Raw genomic sequence first — 19,212 nt, forward strand, 5'->3', positions numbered from 1 at the left:
TTTACAACACATAGGTGTCATTGCAAAATGGTTTGTAAGTCTGGAAAATAAGAATCAGCATTGTGAAACACCAAAGAAAAGTGACTGTCACATAATTACACAGTGAATAAGAATTGTGGTATTCTTGAAAAACCTATCACCATTTAAAAACTGTTTCATAAAATACAACTAAAAAAAAAAAAAAAAAAAAAAAAAAAAAAAGTGTCCTTTGCCATTTCACCAACAGGTTTCTCAAATATGACTATGCAGTGCCCCCCTCTGGCTGCAATGGGTACTGTAGGAGAGTTCAGGCGGACAATACTTTTTAGATGCGAAAAAAGGGGGGTGCCAACACCGTTGCCATTAAAAAGTTGAGTAAAAACACAAATAATAAAAACGACTGAAATATTCACCCAATCCAATGCCTTTATTGCCCACTAGGACTGTGGTGTTGGACCTAACCATGTTTTAAAGTTCTCTCGCTCCAGTGACTGTCTTCTCACTGGTTTATTGTTCTGCTTTGAGCTTGGGGTAGGGGCGGTGTCTTTTCTCTCTGTGTGTAAAAACCTTCTACGGAACCCTTGTTGTCAGCAATTCAAAGTCAACCATACACACCACCGGCTAGACCAAAAAGCTAGCTTTGACTGCCATGTGGATATCAGTAAAAACTTGAGAAAAAAATAAAGATTAGATGTGAGGTTTCAACTCTACAAGGTACTCTACTTTCATTAAATGTCCGGTGGCAGTCTGTGGTTCTCTCTCTCTGTAGTATTCCATTTCAGCATTAGTTAGCGCTTCTCGTTGGCATGGTAACAACAATGTTCAAACAGACCGGCTGTATGCAGATCAGCAGCATTACGAGTCTCCCTCTACTTCTCTTTCCCTTCACTTCAATCCTCCTACCGGTCCATTCCCCTCTCAGCCGGTCCCTTCCCCTCTCAGCCGGTCCCTTCCCCTCTCAGCCGGTCCCTTCCCCTCTCAGCCGGTCCCTTCCCCTCTCAGCCGGTCCCTTCCCCTCTCAGCCGGTCCCTTCCCCTCTCAGCCGGTCCCTTCCCCTCTCAGCCGGTCCCTTCCCCTCTCAGCCGGTCCCTTCCCCTCTCAGCCGGTCCCTTCCCCTCTCAGCCGGTCCCTTCCCCTCTCAGCCAGTCATGGCGTGGTGGTGCTCAGAGCAGGCTGGCCAGGCTGGTAGTGGGTCCGTTCTGTGCCTGAAACTGGCCCACTGGAGGTGGTCCATCCGTCCACTGCAACAACATTCAGTCCATCAGCTCACCGTCTCACATTAATTCCTCTAGCTGTGCATGTACATTACTAGTCAAAAGTTTTAGAACTACTTATTTAAGGGTTTTTATTTTTACTATGTTCTACATTGTACAATAATAATAATGAATACATCAAAACTATGAAGTAACACTTATGGAATCATGTAGTAACCCAAAAAAGTGTTATATCAAAATAGAGTTTATATGAGATTCTTCAAAGTAGCCACCCTTTGCCTTGACAGCTTTGCACACTCTTGGCATTCTCTCAACCAGTTTCATGAGGTAGTCACCTGGAATGCATTTCAATTAACAGGGGTGCCTTGTTAAAACTTCTTATGGCTGGGGGGGCGGTATTGAGTAGCTTGGGTGAATAAGGTGCCCAGAGTAAACTGCCTGCTACTCAGGCCCAGAAGCTAAGATATGCATATTATTAGTAGATTTGGATAGAAAACACTCTGAAGTTTCTAAAACTGTTTGAATGGTGTCTGAGTATAACAGAACTCATGGCAGGCAAAAACCTGAGACAAAATCCAACCAGGAAGTGGGAAATCTGAGGTTTGTAGTTCAACTCTTTGCCTATCCAAAATATTGGACCAAGTTTACACTTGCACTTCCTAAGGCTTCCACTAGATGTCAGTCATTAGAACCTTGTTTCAGGCTTCTACTGTGAAGGAGAGAATAAGAGCTGATTGAGTAAGAGGTCTGCCTGAAGGCCTTGAGCCAAGTCATGCGCGCGGCCGTGAGAGCGAGCTGCGTTCCATTGCATTTCTAAATACAAAGGAATTGTCCTGTTGGAACATTATTGAAGATTTACGTTAAAAACATCCTAAAGATTGATTCTATACATCGTTTGACATGTTTCTACGAACTGTAACGGAACTTTTTGACTTTGTCTGGACCTAGTGCTCGCCCCTCATGAATTTGGATTTGTGAACTAAACGCGAACAAAAAGGAGGTATTTAGACATAAATGGACTTCATTGAACAAAACAAACATTTACTGTGGAACTGGGATTCCTGGGAGTGCATTCTGATGAAGAGCAAAGTCAATATTTATAATGCTATTTCTGACTTTGTTGACTCCACAACATGGCGGGTATCTGTATGGCTTGTTTTGATGCCTGAGCGCTGTACTCAGATTATTGCATGGTTTGCTTTTTCCGTAAAGCTTTTTTGCAATCTGACACAGTGGTTGCATTAAGGAGAAGTGTATCTAAAGTTCCATGCATAACACTTGTATCTTTTAGCAATGTTTATTATGAGTAATTCTGTAAATTGATGTGGCTCTCTGCAAAAATCACCGGATGTTTTGGAAGCAAAACATTACTGAACATAACGTGCCAATATAAACTGAGATTTTTGGATATAAATATGAACTTTATCAAACAAAACATACATGTATTGTGTAACATGAAGTCCTATGAGTGTCATCTGATGAAGATCAAAGGTTAGTGATTCATTTTCTCTCTTTCTGCTTTGTGACTCCTCTCTTTGGCTGGAAAAATGGCTGTGTTTTACTGTGACTAGGTGCTGACCTAACAATCGCATGGTGTGCTTTCGTCGTAAAGCCTTTTTGAAATCGGACACTGTGGTGGGATTATCAACAAGTTTATCTTTAAAATGGTGTATAATACTTGTATGTTTGAGGAATTGTAATTATTAGATTTCTGTTGTTTGAATTTGGCGCCCTGCAATTTCACTGGCTGTTAAGTCGATCCCGTTAACGGGATCTCAGCCATAAGAGGTTTTAAATGTTCATTTGTGGAATTTCATTCTTAATGCGTTTGAGCCAATAAGTTGTGTTGTGACAAGGTAGGGTTAGTATACAGAAGATAGCCCTATTTGGCAAAAGACCAAGTCCATATTATGGCAAGAACAGCTCAAATAAGAAAAGAGAAACAGTCCATCATTACTTTAAGACATGAAGGGCAGTCAATACGGAACATTTCAAGAACATTGAAAGTACCTTCAAGTGCAGTCTCAAAAAACATCAAGCGCTATCTAACTGTCATCAAGGCAAAGGGTGGATATTTGAAGAATCTCAAATATATTTTGATTTGTTTAACACACTGTGGTTAACACATATGGAATCATGTAGTATTTCATCGTTTTGATGTCTTCACTACTATTCTACAATGTAGAAAATAATCAAAATAAAGAAAAACCCTTGAATGAGTAGGTGTTCTAAAACTTTTGACCAGTAGTGTAGATGTTGGACATTTTGGGTGGATAAATATTCACCATGGTGCAGTACAAAAATATTGACGTATGATGACTGACTGATATTGATTGATGAGTTCTAATGAAGTTATGCTTTAGAAGGCTGTGCATGAATTATATACATATTGATAGCCTGATTGATGGATCCTTACACTGATGAGGTTGTGCTCAGGGAGACTGCAGGCAGCGATGTGGTCCTGCAGGAGCTGCTGGGAGAAGTTCTGGTGCATCTGAGCCGCCTCGTGGGCATCTATCGTGTTCCCACACGCCTTGTTTAGATCTACAGGGGGGGAAACAGTCCCAGTCAGTACCACACACCACACACACACACACACACACGTCATCTTACCCTTGAGCAGAGCTGAGGACCAGAGCTGGACTGACATGTCGGGGATCTTGCTGGCCAACTGCATAGCTGGAACAACCATGTTGTTGCTCTCCTGGAGGAAACACAGCACCAAATGCATGGTTCAGATTCAATCACACCTCCTAGCATTGCTCTTATGTGGTCTGGGAAACACTTCTAGAAAACCCTGGAGTGCCCTGTGATCTCACCCGGTGGTTCCCCAGCACATAGAAGATATGGCCCAATAGGACCAGAGAGCATGCGGTCAGACGATTCAGGTCTTCAGCATTGGACATCTTCAGAGTCTCCCTCAGGAACCGCCTAATGGGACACAGTCGTACGCACATTTGTTTAGGCTTCACAGTTGTGCTCTTAGGCTTTCTTCCCAACTGAGCAAGTATTCAAAGTGTGTGTGTTGAAGGTATTATTTGTATGTCATGTATTGGAAACATAAACAAATTGTTGCTACAATGTCTGGAGAGTCATGGGTGAACTTACTTGGCCTCATTGTATCGTCCCTGGAAGAAGGAGAGCAGTCCACGGATGTAGAAGGCTGCTGCTCGCAGACAATGAGAGCTGGAACAGGAGGGGTAGAGAGGTCCATTTAGACTCAAACATGGCAAGATTGCACTTGGAGCTGGCAAAATACATAAACACATTCTCTTACCTGACAGGGAAGTTGTGATCTGGGTTTATCCTCTCCAACAGGCTATAAAGCTGTTATAACAAAAAAGGGACATTAGACCCAAGTCAAGAACTGCCATTCATCACTACAACCATGCGATTCTGAATGCAGCCGATGCCCTCTGACCTCCTGGTGCCTGTTGCCTTCCCTAATGTAGACGCTGGCCAAGTTGGTCACGATGAACGCCCACAGCTCCTGATGCGTCGTCAGCTGGAAGAGTGAAACAAGTATTTCAGTAAACACACCAAGAAATATAAGAGGTTACTAAATGTTGCCAATAGGTATCTTAAACACTCACGTCACTCACCCGCAGGGCAGCAGTGAACTGCGCCTCTGCGTTATCCATGCAGTTCACGGAGATGCAGTACAGACCCTGGAACAGACCACAAGCGTGATAAGGGATGTGATTGGCACAACACAGAAAAACAGGACAAAATGACTACCATTTATAACGTATAGATACAAGAAATCACATTAAAAGGCTTGAGAAATGACTGATACTCACTAGCAGGGTGTGTAGCTGGGATGCGTGGTTGGTGAACAACCTTGGGGACTGAGCGCACAGCTGACACACCTGAGAGATCTGAGAATAGGGGAAGATGAAAAATCAAGCAGGTCACGTGCGCTTCAGTCTAGCGCTCTGTATACATGAATGAATGTTAGTTCCATACCTCCTGCAGTGCCGTGGCCTTGTGACCAGTGACGAGTCGACACATGATGATGTGTTCCAGTAGGATGACTTGGAACGTGGAGAGGATGGGGCTGGAGTCCAGCACTAGAAAACACGACAATACAATCAATAACAGAACGTTACCAACAAACACATGAACACTACTACTGCTGCTGAACGAAAAAAAGCACTGGGAGCTGTTGAGAGACGGTATGGTTCAGAGGACCACAAAGATCCTATTAAATTACCTCTATAGGTGAGGATTCCCAGGACTTACTTTTGAGCTTTTCCAGCTGCATGAGAGCTTTGTCTGTGTATTTCTGGGCCTTCTCCAGGTAGCCTGCTTGCATGGAGTGCATGACTGTCACCTGTGGGAGAAAGTCCCCTTTAACATATGTAGTGACAACAATATGACCCATAGAGGTCAAACGTCATGTGCAGTGTCTGTATCCCACCAGGTAGACGAGGACACACATGTGCTCCTTGGGCAGCCAGTGGAACAGGTCGGCAGGGTTACTGGGTAGGATCTCATCGTCGTGGAGTGTAGAGATAGTCTGGATGCACTGCTGCAGCTGCTTCAGACACGGCTTCACACTCTTCACCTATCAGCCCAAATACAATGCATTCATCACATCTGTTATGTGCCTTTACAAGTGGGGCTACATATGAAATAATGCCTGAGCGTTGTATTATAACTTAACCTCTGTGTGCTTATTGCTCACAATTCCTGTCGTGTTGATTAAGTCCCATTTCAAACAGGTTTCAATAACAGGCCCTTATATTTTGTGACTAGTGACCACTCAAATACAGAAAGCAGGCCTTTGCGATGATTACTCAGGCCATACCCTGTCTGTTAAGTGTATATAGCTACTGTACCTAGAGCGTGTGAATTCCTGATATAGATATACACACACACACACACACACACACACACACAGTTGAAGTCGGAAGTTTACTTACGCTTAGGTTGGAGTTATTAAAACTCGTTTTTCAACCACAACACAAATTTCTTGATAACAAACTATAGTTTTGGCAAGTCGGTTAGGACATCTACTTTGTGCATGACACAAGTAATTTTTCCAACAATTGTTTACAGACAGATTATTTCACTGTATCACAATTCCAGTGGGTCAGAAGATTACATACTAAGTTGACTGTGCCTTTAAACAGCTTGGGAAATTCAAAAAAAAAGTCATCATGGCTTTAGAAGCTTCTGATAGGCTAATTGACATCATTTGAGTCAATTTGAGGTGTACCTGTGGATGTATTTCAAGGCCTACCTTCAAACTCAGTGCCTCTTTGCTTGAAATCATGGGAAAATCAAAAATCAGCCAAGACCTAAAACAATTTTTGTAGACCTCCACAAGTCTGGTTCATCTTTGGGAGCAATTTCCAAAAGCCTGAAGGTACCACGTTCATCTGAACAAACAATAGTACGCAAGTATAAACACCATGGGACAATGCAGCCGTCATACCGCTCAGGAAGGAGACGCGTTCTGTCTCTTAGAGATGAACGTACTTCGGTGTGAAAAGTGCAAATCAATCCAAGAACAACAGCAAAGGACCTTGTGAAGATGCTGGTACAAAAGTATCTATATCCACAGTTAAACGAGTCCTATATCGACATAACCTGAATGGCCGCTCAGTAAGGAAGAAGACACTGCTTCAAAACCGCCATAAAAAAGCAGACTACGGTTTGCAACTGCACATGGGGACAAAGATCGTACTTTTTTGGAGGAATATCCTCTGGTCTGATGAAACAAAAATAGAACTGTTTGACCATGTCGTCCAACATTGTAGGAAAATGTGGGAGGCTTGCAACCTGAAGAACACCATCCCAACCATTTTTTTAATTTCACCTTTATTTAACCAGGTAGGCAAGTTGAGAACAAGTTCTCATTTACAATTGCGACCTGGCCAGGATAAAGCGAAGCAGTTCGACACATACAACACAGAGATACACATGGAGTAAAAACAAACAGTCAATAATACAGTAGAACAATAAGTCTATATACGATGTGAGCAAGTGAGGTGAGCAAGTGTGAGCAAGTGAGGCAAAAAAAGGCCATGGTGGCAAAGTAAATACAATATAACAAGTAAAACACTGGAATGGTAGATTTGCAGTGGAAGAATGTGCAAAGTAGAGAGAAATAATGGGGTGCAAAAGAGCAAAATAAATAAATACAGTAGGGGGAGAGGTAGTTGTTTAGGCTAAATTATAGATGGGCTATGTACAGGTGCAGTAATCAGTGAGCTGCTCTGACAGCTGGTGCTAAAAGCTATTGAGGGAGATAAGCGTTTCCAGTTTGAGATTTTTGTAGTTCGTTCCAGTCATTGGCTACAGAGAACTGGAAGGACAGGTGGCCAAAGGAAGAATTGGTTTTGGGGGTGACCAGAGAGATATGCCTGCTGGAGTGCGTGCTACAGGTGGGTGCTGCTATGGTGACCAGCGAACTGAGATAAGGGGGGACTTTACCTAGCAGGGTCTTGTAGATGACATGGAGCCAGTGGGTTTGGCGACAAGTATGAAGCGAGGGCCAGCCAACGAGAGCATACAGGTCGCAGTGGCAGGTAGTATATGGGCTTTGGTGACAAAACGGATGGCACTGTGATAGACTGCATCCAATTTATTGAGTAGGGTATTAGAGGCTATTTTGTAAATTACATCACCGAAGTCGAGGATTGGTAGGATGGTCAGTTATGCAAGGGTATGTTTGGCAGCATGAGTGAAGGATGCTTTGTTGCGAAATAGGGTGCCAATTCTAGATTTAACTTTGGATTGGATATGTTTGATGTGAGTCTGAAAGGAGTTTACAGTCCAGACACCTAGGTATTTGTAGTTGTCCACATATTCTAAGTCAGAGTCGTCCAGAGTAGTGAGGCCACGGAAGGAGAGTTGTATGCCATTGAAGCTCGCCTGGAGGGTTGTTAACACAGTGTCCAAAGAAGGGCCAGAAGTATACAGAATGTGTAGAGGTGGATCAGAGACTCACCAGCAACAAGAGCGACATCATTGATATATACAGAGAAGAGAGTCGATCCAAGAATTGAACCCTGTGGCACCCCCATAGAGACTGCCAGAGAACCGGACAACAGACCCTCCGATTTGACACACTGAACTCTATCAGAGAAGTAGTTGGTGAACCAGGCGACGCAATCATTTGAGAAACGAAGGCTATTATAAGTCTGTCGATGAGGATGTGGTGATTGACAGAGTCGTAAGCCTTGGCCAGTATTGTTTCTTATCGATGGTGGTTATAAGATATTGTTTAGGACCTTGAGCGTGGCTGAGGTGCACCCATGACCAGCTCTGAAACCAGATTGCATAGCAGAGAAGGTATGGTGGAATTCGAAATGGTCAGTCATCTGTTTGTTGACTTGGCTTTCGAAGGCCTTAGAAAGGCAGGGTAGGATAGATATAGGTCTGTAGCAGTTTGGGTCAAGAGTATCCCCGCTTTCCAATCTTTGGGAATCTCAGACGACACGAAAGAGAGGTTGAACAAGCTAGTAATAGGGGTGGCAACAATTTCGGCAGATAATTTTAGAAAGAAAAGGTCCAGATTGTCTAGCCCGGCTGATTTGTAGGGGTCCAGATTTTGCAGCTCTTTCAGAACATCAGCTGACTGGATTTGGGAGAAGGAGAAATAGGGAAGGCTTGGGTGAGTTGCCATGGGGGGTGCAATGCTGTTGACCGGGGTAGGGGTATCCAGGTGGAAAGCATGGCCAGCCATAGAAAAATGCTTATTGAAATTCTCAATTATAGTGAATTTATCAGTGGTGACAGTGTTTCCTATCTTCAGTGCAGTGGGCAGCTGGGAGGAGGTGTTCTTATTCTCCTTGGACTTTACAGTGTCCCAGAACCTTTTTGAGTTTGTGTTGCAGGAAGCAAATTTCTGCTTGAAAAAGCTAGCACTGGCTTTTCTAACTGCCTGTGTATATTGATTTCTAGCTTCCCTGAAAAGTTGCATATCACGGGGGCAGTTCGATGCTAATGCAGAACGCCACAGGATGTTTTTGTGTTGGTTAAGGGCAGTCAGGTCAGGAGAGAACCAAGGGCTATATCTGTTCCTGGTTCTAAATTTCTTGAATGGGGCATGCTTATTTAAAGCACGGGGGTGGCAGCATCATGTTGTGGGGGTGCTTTGCTGCAGGAGGGACTGGTGCAGTTCACAAAATAGATGGCATCATGAGGAAAGAAAATTATGTGGATATATTGAAGAAACATCTCAAGACATCAGTTAAAGATTGGTCACAAATGGGTCTTTCAAATGGACGATGACCCCAAGCATACTTCCAAAGTTGTGACAAAATGGCTTAAGGACAACAAAGTCAAGGTATTGGAGTGACCATCACAAAGCCCTGACCTCAATCCTATACAAAATGTATGTGCAGAACTGAAAAGGCATGCATGAGCAAGGAGGACTACAAACCTGACTCAGTCACACAAGCTCTGTCAGGAGGAATGGGCCAAAATTCACCAAACTTATTGTGGGAAGCTTGTGGAAGGCTACCGAAACATTTGACCCAAGATAAACAATTTAAAGGCAATGCTACCAAATACACTGAATTAGTAAGTAAACTTCTGACCCACTGGGACTGTGATGAAATACAAGCTGAAATAAATCATTCTTTAAAATTATTCTGACATTTCACATTCTGAAAATAGTGGTGATCCTAACTGACCTATGACAGCAAATTTTTACCAGGATTAAATGTCAGGAATTGTGAAAAACTGAGTGTAAATGTATTTGGCTAAGGTGTATGTAAACTTCTGACTTCAACTGTGTGTGTGATATATAGTCTATCCTGTATGTGTAAATGCTCTTGGCGAATAGAAGGCGATACTGATTCTGTACCTGTCCAGCGTCCAGGTAGTGTGTGACCTGCAGCACCAGGAAGAACACCCTGAGGGACTCCTTCTGGATGGGGTTTCCCTGCCAGTTCTCCACGATGGTCCCACACAGAGTCAACAGGGGGTGCACCTCCCCCAGCTTCCTCTCCATCAGCAGCAGCTTTAGACAAACACACAGGGTGACATTTCACTTTCCTTAAAAAAAAGGAACATTGTGTTATTTAACACTGTTAATCTTAGGAATTAGTGGATAGGGGTGGACTATCCCTTTAATTAAACAGCACAAAATAACATTTGTTTTGTTTATTAGGTGGGCATCGAGACTTTCATTAAAACAGTTCAGGAAGCAATGGTCCAAGTGCCTCCAGCAGAATTTAATATTGAATTTACGTTATAAAAATGATCATTACTTAATTTGAATTCATCATCATGAGAGAATCTTGAGATGATCCGTATGTTTCTCAACTTACCATTCCTTTGCTCAAAAGAAAGAGGGCTCTGTGCGGGAGGATAGAAAACAAGGTTCAGTAACATCGTATAACCAGACTACTAGTCATCAGAGCAGTAAAACACCTTGACAATGTACGGGCGTGACGAAAACTGCTCAAAATGGTTCAACTTATGTTGTACCATGATACACTACCTGGTGTACTCGGAGCCCACTACCCGGGCATACTCTGCCCCGACCCCCAGGAGGTCACAGGCTGACACTAGATCCTTCTCCAGCGTGTGCAGTTGCTGAGGGGAAGAAAAACAGGACCATTGAGCAAAGTAACTAATGATCAATATATAAAAAGTACAGTTCCTTCAGAAAGTATTCACACCCCTTTACATGTTCCACATTTAGTTGTGTTACAGCATGAACTTAAAATGGGTTCAATTTAGATTGTTATGGCAAGCCTAAACACGTTCAGTCACATGGACTCACTGTGTACAATGTTTAACATGATTTTTTTTGAATGACTACCTCATCTCTGTATGCAATTATCTGTAAGGTCCCTCAGTCGAGCAGTGAATTTCAAAAAGATTCAACCAAAGACCAGGAAGTTCCCAATGCCGTGCAAAGAAAGGAACCTATTGGTAGAAATATTAAGACATTGAATATCCCTTTGAGCATGGTGAAGTTATTCATCACACTTTGGACCCAGTCACTATAAAAATACAGGCGTCCTTCCTAACGCAGTTGCCGGAGAGGAAAGAAACCGCTCAGGGACTTCACTATGAGTGATTTTGGTGATTTTAACGGTTGTGATAGGAGAAAACTGAGGACGGATCAACAACATTGTAGTTACTCCACAATACTAAGCTAAATGACAGAAGAAAAAAAATCCAAAACATGCATCCTGTTTGCAATAAGGCACTAGAGTATACTGAAAGAAAAACTGTTTTACTGAGTTACAGTTCATATAAAGAAATCAGTCAATTAAAATACATGTATTAGGCCCGAACCTATGGATTTCACTTGACTTGGCCGACCAACTGGGGAGTCAGGCCCAGCCAATCAGAATGAGTTTCTCACAAAAGGGCTTTATTACAGACAGAAATACTCCTAAGTTTCATCAGCTGTCCAGGCGGCTGATCCCAGAGTTTCAGAAGCTGGATGTTGAGGTCCTGGGCTGGCGTGGTTACACGTGGTCTGCTGTTGTGAGGCCGGTTGGACGTACTTCCAAATTCTAAAACGACGGAGGAGGCTTATGGTAGAGAATTGAAAATTAAATTCTGGCAGCAGCTCTGCAGCTCATGCAGTCAGCATGCCAATTGCACACTCTCTCAAAACTTCAGACATCTGTAGCATTGTGTTGTGTGATTAAACTGTACATTTTAGAGCGGCCTTTTATTGTCCCCAGCACAAGGTACACCTGAGTAATGATCATGCTGTTTAATCAGCTTCTTGATGTGCCACACCTGTCAGGTGGATGGATGCACTCTATGTAAAACCTTAAAATTGTATGAGGCCGAGCACAAGATGTAGTGGAGCTCTACTCTATCAATAGCTTCATCCCACCACTGCTGTGTAAATTCAACAACCATTTCCCGTACCCAAGCAGATTTAGTTGTTGGTGGTGTGTTTGTCCAATGACATAATACACAGATACATCTGAGAAATGACTGCTCTCTGTCGAGGTAATAGAGGCAATAAGCCATCCCAGGGTTGGCAAGGGGGTGGAGCAGGGAAGCCAGAAAATTGGGAGGAGACACAATGCCTAATTTGATGGTAACGGAAAAAGTGAGATGGAGGCAAAGAGTATTTAGAGGCCAGGTTAGGAAAACTAGAACAATGTCATTTACATATAAAAGCCTTGAAAGGACTTAATGCTCTCTCACTGGAAAAGGAAAGCTATTATATTTTAGGGAAGCAGAGAATAAGTGACTCTTATCAATAAGGCCCATAGTAGATGCAGAGGAGAATTTTAAAATGCTGTCAAAACTGGTACCAAATCTTAAATGTGGAAAGCACTACAGGATTGCCAGTATAGCCAGAAGGGGATGCTGGGAGAGAAGAGCAGAGTAAAGCAGGAAGAGAAGCAGAAATACCAGAATGTGCCTCTAGGTGGCAGCATGGGGTATCTGGAACTTGTAACAAGAATGGCAATTCTGTTGGCTGCCTGGTAATAGTGTAAAAAGTTGGGCAGTGCCAGCCCTCCACTAACCTTGCATCTCTGAAGTAAAGATCTAACTCTGGGTACCTTTCCTCCCCAGATAAATGTGGTAACAGTCTGATTGACTTTTAAAAAACAAAAACATTTTTTAATTCTTTATAAAAAAATAAAAGAAAATGGGGTAGATTGAAATCAATAAAGGAATTTTGGTAAACTGTTCATTTTTACAGCATCAACCCTTCCTATAAGTGACAGTGGTAAGCTACCACAGCTCTGAAAATCAGATTTCATTTGCGTAAGCAGGGGAGCAAAGTTTGCAGGGGAAAAAAGAGAATGAAATGAACAAGTTACATTCACTCCAAGGTATTTGAGAAAAGAGAGCTTAAACTGAAAAGGCAAGTCTGTCTGCTGGAGCACTGCAGGAATGATCCAGATTTTTTTAACAGCAGCAAATAATCCTTTATAAAAGGCTGTTTTTTCCTGTGATAAGAGTCCTGGTAAGACTACTTACTCCCAGACCCCTCTAGCACCTTTACATCCACATTGAGGCTTAGGTGCCTAAATGAAGAACAGGAAGTAGGGTCTTTCCCTTTAAGGGGTGTTAGGGTAGGTGGCAGTGAGCCACTTTAAAGTGATTCATTATACATAGACACAATTAAAGGGGCTAACTTGGTATAGAATTTCTTAAAGAAGTTGGAAACCCATCAGCCCTGGAGCCTTACTGCTCTGCATCAACTTGATAGATGAACCTCAAGGCTGAGAGGAGAATCAAGGGCATCTCCAGTTCAGACAGAAATGTAGTCATATTGGCAGAATCTGATGGAAATGTAGACATATACAGGCCAGGGAGGAATAAACATTTGAAGGTGTCATTGATCCCAGTAGTATCAGAAATCAAGCTATGAGAGGAATCTTTAATTTGGGGAATCGGACGGGTAGAAGCGCAGCCTTTTAAATTGGTGTGCGAGCAGACGACTTGCCCTGTCGCCATGTTCATACTAGGTACCACGTGAACGCAATAGTAACCGTTCTGCATCTGTAGTGGACAAGAGATTGAATTCAGATTGTAAGTTCAACCATTGCTTTTACAGCTCTGGAGAAGGCATCAAGGCATTTTAGTGGTCTAAGTGAAGGATGGCTCTAGAGTTCTTCTAGTTTAGCTTCCTGAGTTTCGTTTAAATGAGAAAAATAAGGCCTTAAGTGATTCCCATAAAAGAGAATGAGAGGTTGAGCTTGTGTGATTTGAAAAAATAAAATGATCAATAGAAGTAGAGATAACTTTACAGAAGTCTACAATCAGACAGGAGAAGATAATTAAATCTCCAGAGAGGAGTACGGGTTTGTCCTGATAGGACTGTGTCGAGGGCTAAAGGTCCATGGTCAGAAATTACAATGGGTAAATAATCAGGAGCGGTGACATTTGGAAGTAACTTACGATCAATAAAGTAATACTCAATACGAGAAAAATAATGGTGTCTGAAATAACAGTAGTAGAGAAATGTATGATTTTACTAACCAAAAGTGCAACCCCTCCGGCTATGGAGTTGGAGTTAGAGTCTGAGTGGAAAACCTGACTGAACCTGGAGTTTTGTAGCCTTGACTGATCTTTAATGAGTAAATGGGTCTTGTGTAAAAAAACATACTACCTTTGCTGTTAGCTTTTTCCAACTGGGAGAAGACCCTTGACAATATTATGCATCTTCTTAGTATTCCAAGATAAAAAAAAAACTTTATAGGATTAGGCCTACCTATTCCAATATTACTATTATTAGCCATCTAAAATATTGAAAGGAAAAATGTGTGAACAGACCAAGCATTTGCAAAAATAAGAGAAAACTGACAAAAAAATTTACACGACCAACGGTCACTCCCCTTCCCTTCCTATCCAAACCCAATGTCTCCTTTCCCCAGCGAATGGAGACAGCAGGTTGACATTTGTGCAGCGTCGGTGCATACATTTGTGTCTTAAGGATGGCCACTTGCTAAACCGGAAGCATTGTGCACAAAATTTGAGAGCAATAAGCTTATTTTTTTCAGCTCATGAAACCAACACTTTACATGTTGCGTTTGTTTGGTATAAAACTGTAGAGACAAAAAAAATGTTGCAAAGAAATTAACTTCATGTCCTGAATACAAAGCGTTATGTTTGGGGCAAATCCAATAGGACATCACTGACTACCACTTCAGATTTTCAAGCATGGTGGTGGCTGCATTTTGTTATGGGTATGCTTGTCATCGGCAAGGACAAGCGAGTGTTCTGGGATAAAAACAAACAGAATAGCGCTAAGCACAGGCAAAATCCTAGAGGAAAATCTGGTTCAGTTGGCTTTCCAGCAGACACTGGGAGACAAATTCACCTTTCAGCAGGTCAATAACCTAAAACACAAGGAGTTGCTTACTAAGACGACATTGAATGTTCCTGAGTGACCTAGTTAAATCTACTTGAAAATCTATGGGAAGACTTGAAAATGGCTGTCAAGCTAAGATCAAAACACAACTTGACAGAGCTTGAAGGATTTTTGCAAATATTATACAATCCAGGTGTCCAAAGCTCTTAAAGACTTACCCAGAAAGACTCATATCTGTAATAGCTGCCAAAGGTGGTTCTAACGTGAGACCTGCATTTCATTTTCTATAAATTAGCAAGCATTTAAAAACGTTGTATTTTTTTTACTTTGTCATTATGGGGTGTTGTGTGTAGATGTGTGATATTGTTTTTTGTTTTATTCCATTTTGAATTCAGGCTGTAACAACAATAAGTCAAGGGGTGTGAATACTTTCTGAAGGCACTAAATAGAGGTTATTTCAAAACGTACAGGTTTAGTTGTTAGATTGACGTACCGCCAGTTGGAAGAGTAATCTGCAGTGCCAGTAGGGAGTCTGTTGGGAGATCTGAATGGCCTTCCGCAGCAAGGGCTTTGCAGAGTCAACCAGATTCTAAAAACAGACCAGAGAAAATCACTTTTACTACAATACCAAAACCTACAATCAAAAGTGTTTTCTAAACTACCATATGCTACTTTATCTTAGTTTCAGAGTTCACTTACATGCAAAAGCAGCTCAATGAGGGAAAAGACAATGCAAGGATTACTGATCAAGCTTATTTTGTGATGACATAACAGCCAAAAGGTAAAATGAATGAGTATGACATTTTGACAGGAGTATGACATCGTCTTGAAAAAAGGTTGAATGACTACAGAAAGGATGACAAATAAAATCGCAAAGACAAACATGTGAACAGAAATTTTTAAATGCAGGAAATGGCCTAGTGCAAGGTGAAGGAAGGCAACAAGGTGCCAAGGATAACAACACTTCCCTTACCTGTTGGCAATAGAGTTCTGACAGAAGACTTGCAGCCTCAAATTTGACATCTTCAAACTGAGGGATCTGGTATTATTTGTAAAGAAAAAAAAATGTTTCTCTGCAATCTGCACAACAACACTACAATCAATGAAGATTAAAAAATAAATAATTGAAAGCAAGGTCAACACTTCTCCAGTTAGATCAGAGGTTAGCAAACCTCTCTTTAAATATGTATTGGCGGACTGCAACCGAGAGGTGCATACACCGCAACCTACTATATTGGAGTATGAGACCAGATTACATTTCTACTTAGCCCTGTGTTTCCACCTACTCTTCTGGAGTATGAGGCCAGATTACATTTCTACTTAGCCCTGTGTTTCCACCTACTCTTCTGGAGTATGAGGCCAGATTACATTTCTATGTAGCCCTGTGTTTCCACCTACTCTTCTGGAGTGTGAATTCATTCAACTTTGTGGGGAAAAGGGCCAGGGAAAAGTGGAGAAAAATAGCCTTGGAGGAGGGGACACTATCGTTTAACACACCTTGTAACTCTTCTGCAGTAAAATCTACACCCGAGTATTCTTCTCTGCAGTTGTCACCACATCTATCTTCTGAGACTCACGTTCAATTTCTGCGCTACAGTTGACAACCACAGCTTTGAAAGGGAAGAAACCAACCTTTCTGAAGCACATTATTCCCATCACTCTCTATTGGTGTCTGCCTACTCAAAGGGGTGCCTCTTGGGTTCAGGGCAAGGGATCCTATCTTCCTCTCTTCACTAACTCAACATACGACAACTTCTGTAATACTCTGATCCTGGCAACCTCAACCTGCCCCTCTCTCACAGGACCCTTCTGATCTCCAGCACCATGGGTACCCGTACAGTTACACACACACACACCTTTTTCCACCGATACCACACATTCCTTTGTCTCATGCCCGGACTGCACACTTCTCACATCAGTGTCTTCCGTTTCACACTCTCCACGGAGCCTGGGACGCACTAAACGGCCGATATCAGACACCGGGAATCTTCCATTTCAGTTGATCCTCCTTAACACTTCACCAGGTATCACTCCTTTCAACGCTCCGCACTCCCAGAGAGCAAAGCAGGTCACGGTTGTCCCCAGGCGTGTGGTGACGAGCGCCCGTTCCCTCTGGACAGAATAAAACTTTAAGTTCCTTTCACTGACTCGATCACCAAACTCTTTTCCAACCGGACACCACATATGTTATCAGCCAGAAGGCAAGGATCTCTCCAACAATCTCACTCCCACTGGGCAGGAACCATTCATTTTCTTTCACAGACACATCAACCTCCAACCCTTGCAGCTCCTCTACTCCATTTTATTTTTTTTAAACGTTATCCTCGCTCTCTTCAACTCCATGTCACTCATCAGTTTCACTTTCTGAGCTACTAAAAGTATGGTTTCCATTTTTGTACACCCATCTACTCTTTCCCCAATGTTTTTCCTTGTTCCCTTGACCCTGTCCCCATCTTCCTCTTGTCAATGCCACCTTCTGAACTGCTGTAGCATGATTTCCCATGTATGTACTTCTCTCTCTCAACCTCCTCTCTTGTATCAGGTTTTCCCCCCCTTGTTCTTGACCCCTATCAACCTCCCTTCCCCGTCCTCCATATTCGAAACCCCGGGCCTCGAACCACCAAAAAGTCCCTTGCTTCTCAGCCTTGTCTTTTCAAGAACTCAGTGCGGAAGTGGTGGCAGCATTTTACGCAACATGAACCACGAAAGTACAGCGTGACATAATTTCCCCATCCCTAGCAAACACAGTTGATTAAACTATCTGCATTCTAAACTGAAAATCATGATTAGTTGATTATTGAAGTCAGCTGTGTTAGCTGGGGAAAAGTGTGACATAAGTCAGGCCCCCCAGGACTGGAGTTACACATCCCTGAGATAGTATTTATACAACGATGCTTATTGACTCAGTGGCTCGCAACAACAACAACCATATAAACAGTCTATCCCCTCCTCGGGGAACGCCAGATGTTTCACTATGTTGTTGTAGGCCTGAACTAGCTCACCTGATTCACCTAGTCAAGGGTTTGATGATTCATTAACAAGTTGAATTAGCTGTTCTACAGATCAAATAAATGGAACGGCCGGGGCGTCCCCGAGGAGACGTTTGAGAACTACTGCGTTAGAGGCATACTCACACACACAAAACCATTCTAATGCAAAAGGATACTTGTTGTGATATGAACCACTGTGGAAGAAAACAGAGTGCGAAAGTTAGTTTCAATCATCCGTTTTGTACATGGAATGTTGATGTCCTAACAATGAATGTAATATTCTCACTGATGAAATCAACAACGTTGGTTCACTTTTCTGATCTGCAACACACAGACCGCTTTGCCATAACTGCGGCCTTACTTTCCCCTCCACAATATCCAGGAAGTTTCCTAGGGAATGCTCACCGCTTTCTCCAAGTGGCTCCGGGCGAGTTCCGTGTTCTTGGTGTGGTGGTAGAGTACCGAGCCCAGTTGGAGATGAGTTCGGGCTTCGACCCTCTGCGGCGGCTTAAACTGGAACACCGCCTGCAGACAGTGGACGCAGAGACGGATCTTGGGGGGACTTGAGGTGCGAAAATGTTCCGCAAAGCCGAGCAGAGCCAGATACCAAGATTCCGGGGCTTCTCCGCTTGTCGCCATTTTGCTAACAAAAGCAACAGTCGCTATCACACGACTGCCGCTGTTCAGCGATAGTTTGCTCCAGGGCGCTGATCTAAGATCGGTTATGCTCTCTGACTTGTGAATGTAGTGGTTAAATTGGGTAAATTGTCATTGACAAAGATGATGGATATACTAACAAGATTACATGTCTCTCCGCCCTAATAGTGGGGGTCGTTATCCACAAAGCGGGCTGTCCAGTTTAGGCTTTGATTTTGGATTGGTGGATACATCTCATTATTGTAACACCTTTTAAATATTCGGTACGGGTTGACGTCAGCCGCATGTATTCAATGGACAGAGACGCTGTGCGACTAGCCTCATGACATGAATATGCATTACCATTGAGACAACTCCGATAGTGTTTTTTTTCTGTTTCCTGGGGGTCACGTGTCCTACAGCAGTACACTCGTAACAAAATACATTTATATTCTATCAAATAAAACTCATGTAGCAAATAAGCCGTTTCTTTTTTTGTTGAAACTCGTCATACAAAACGTATTGCTTGATGGGCGAAACACCACCTGCTGGAGGGAGAGATTATCCGCGGAGTTGGGCCTATATGTGCACAGGGTTACCAGGTGTTGATGGGGCCAAATGAAACATA

General features: G+C 42.7%; 1 protein-coding gene across 2 annotated transcripts; it reads right to left on the reverse strand.

Annotated features, from left to right (window-relative positions):
- Positions 1-1,005: 1,005 nt before the first annotated feature.
- On the reverse strand, positions 1,006-18,756 carry LOC139376333 (MAU2 chromatid cohesion factor homolog). Of its 2 annotated transcripts, none has more exons than XM_071118744.1 (19): positions 18,354-18,756; positions 18,125-18,142; positions 15,932-15,997; positions 15,452-15,547; positions 10,654-10,748; positions 10,481-10,508; positions 10,015-10,170; positions 5,614-5,760; positions 5,436-5,526; positions 5,160-5,263; positions 4,994-5,071; positions 4,796-4,861; positions 4,615-4,698; positions 4,471-4,520; positions 4,302-4,379; positions 4,013-4,124; positions 3,807-3,897; positions 3,610-3,737; positions 1,006-1,220 (listed from the first exon to the last, which is right to left on the reverse strand). In XM_071118744.1, exons 1-19 carry the CDS (start codon positions 18,585-18,587, stop codon positions 1,143-1,145), a joined length of 1,800 nt encoding a protein of 599 aa, XP_070974845.1. In that variant the 5' UTR covers positions 18,588-18,756; the 3' UTR covers positions 1,006-1,142. The 2 variants fall into 2 exon arrangements, with proteins under 2 accessions (XP_070974845.1, XP_070974844.1); XM_071118743.1 differs by having other exon boundaries at positions 1,010-1,220; positions 4,787-4,861.
- Positions 18,757-19,212: the final 456 nt, after the last annotated feature.

The sequence above is a fragment of the Oncorhynchus clarkii genome, chromosome 20, assembly GCF_045791955.1.
Source record: "Oncorhynchus clarkii lewisi isolate Uvic-CL-2024 chromosome 20, UVic_Ocla_1.0, whole genome shotgun sequence".
Classification (NCBI taxonomy): Eukaryota; Metazoa; Chordata; class Actinopteri; order Salmoniformes; family Salmonidae; genus Oncorhynchus; species Oncorhynchus clarkii.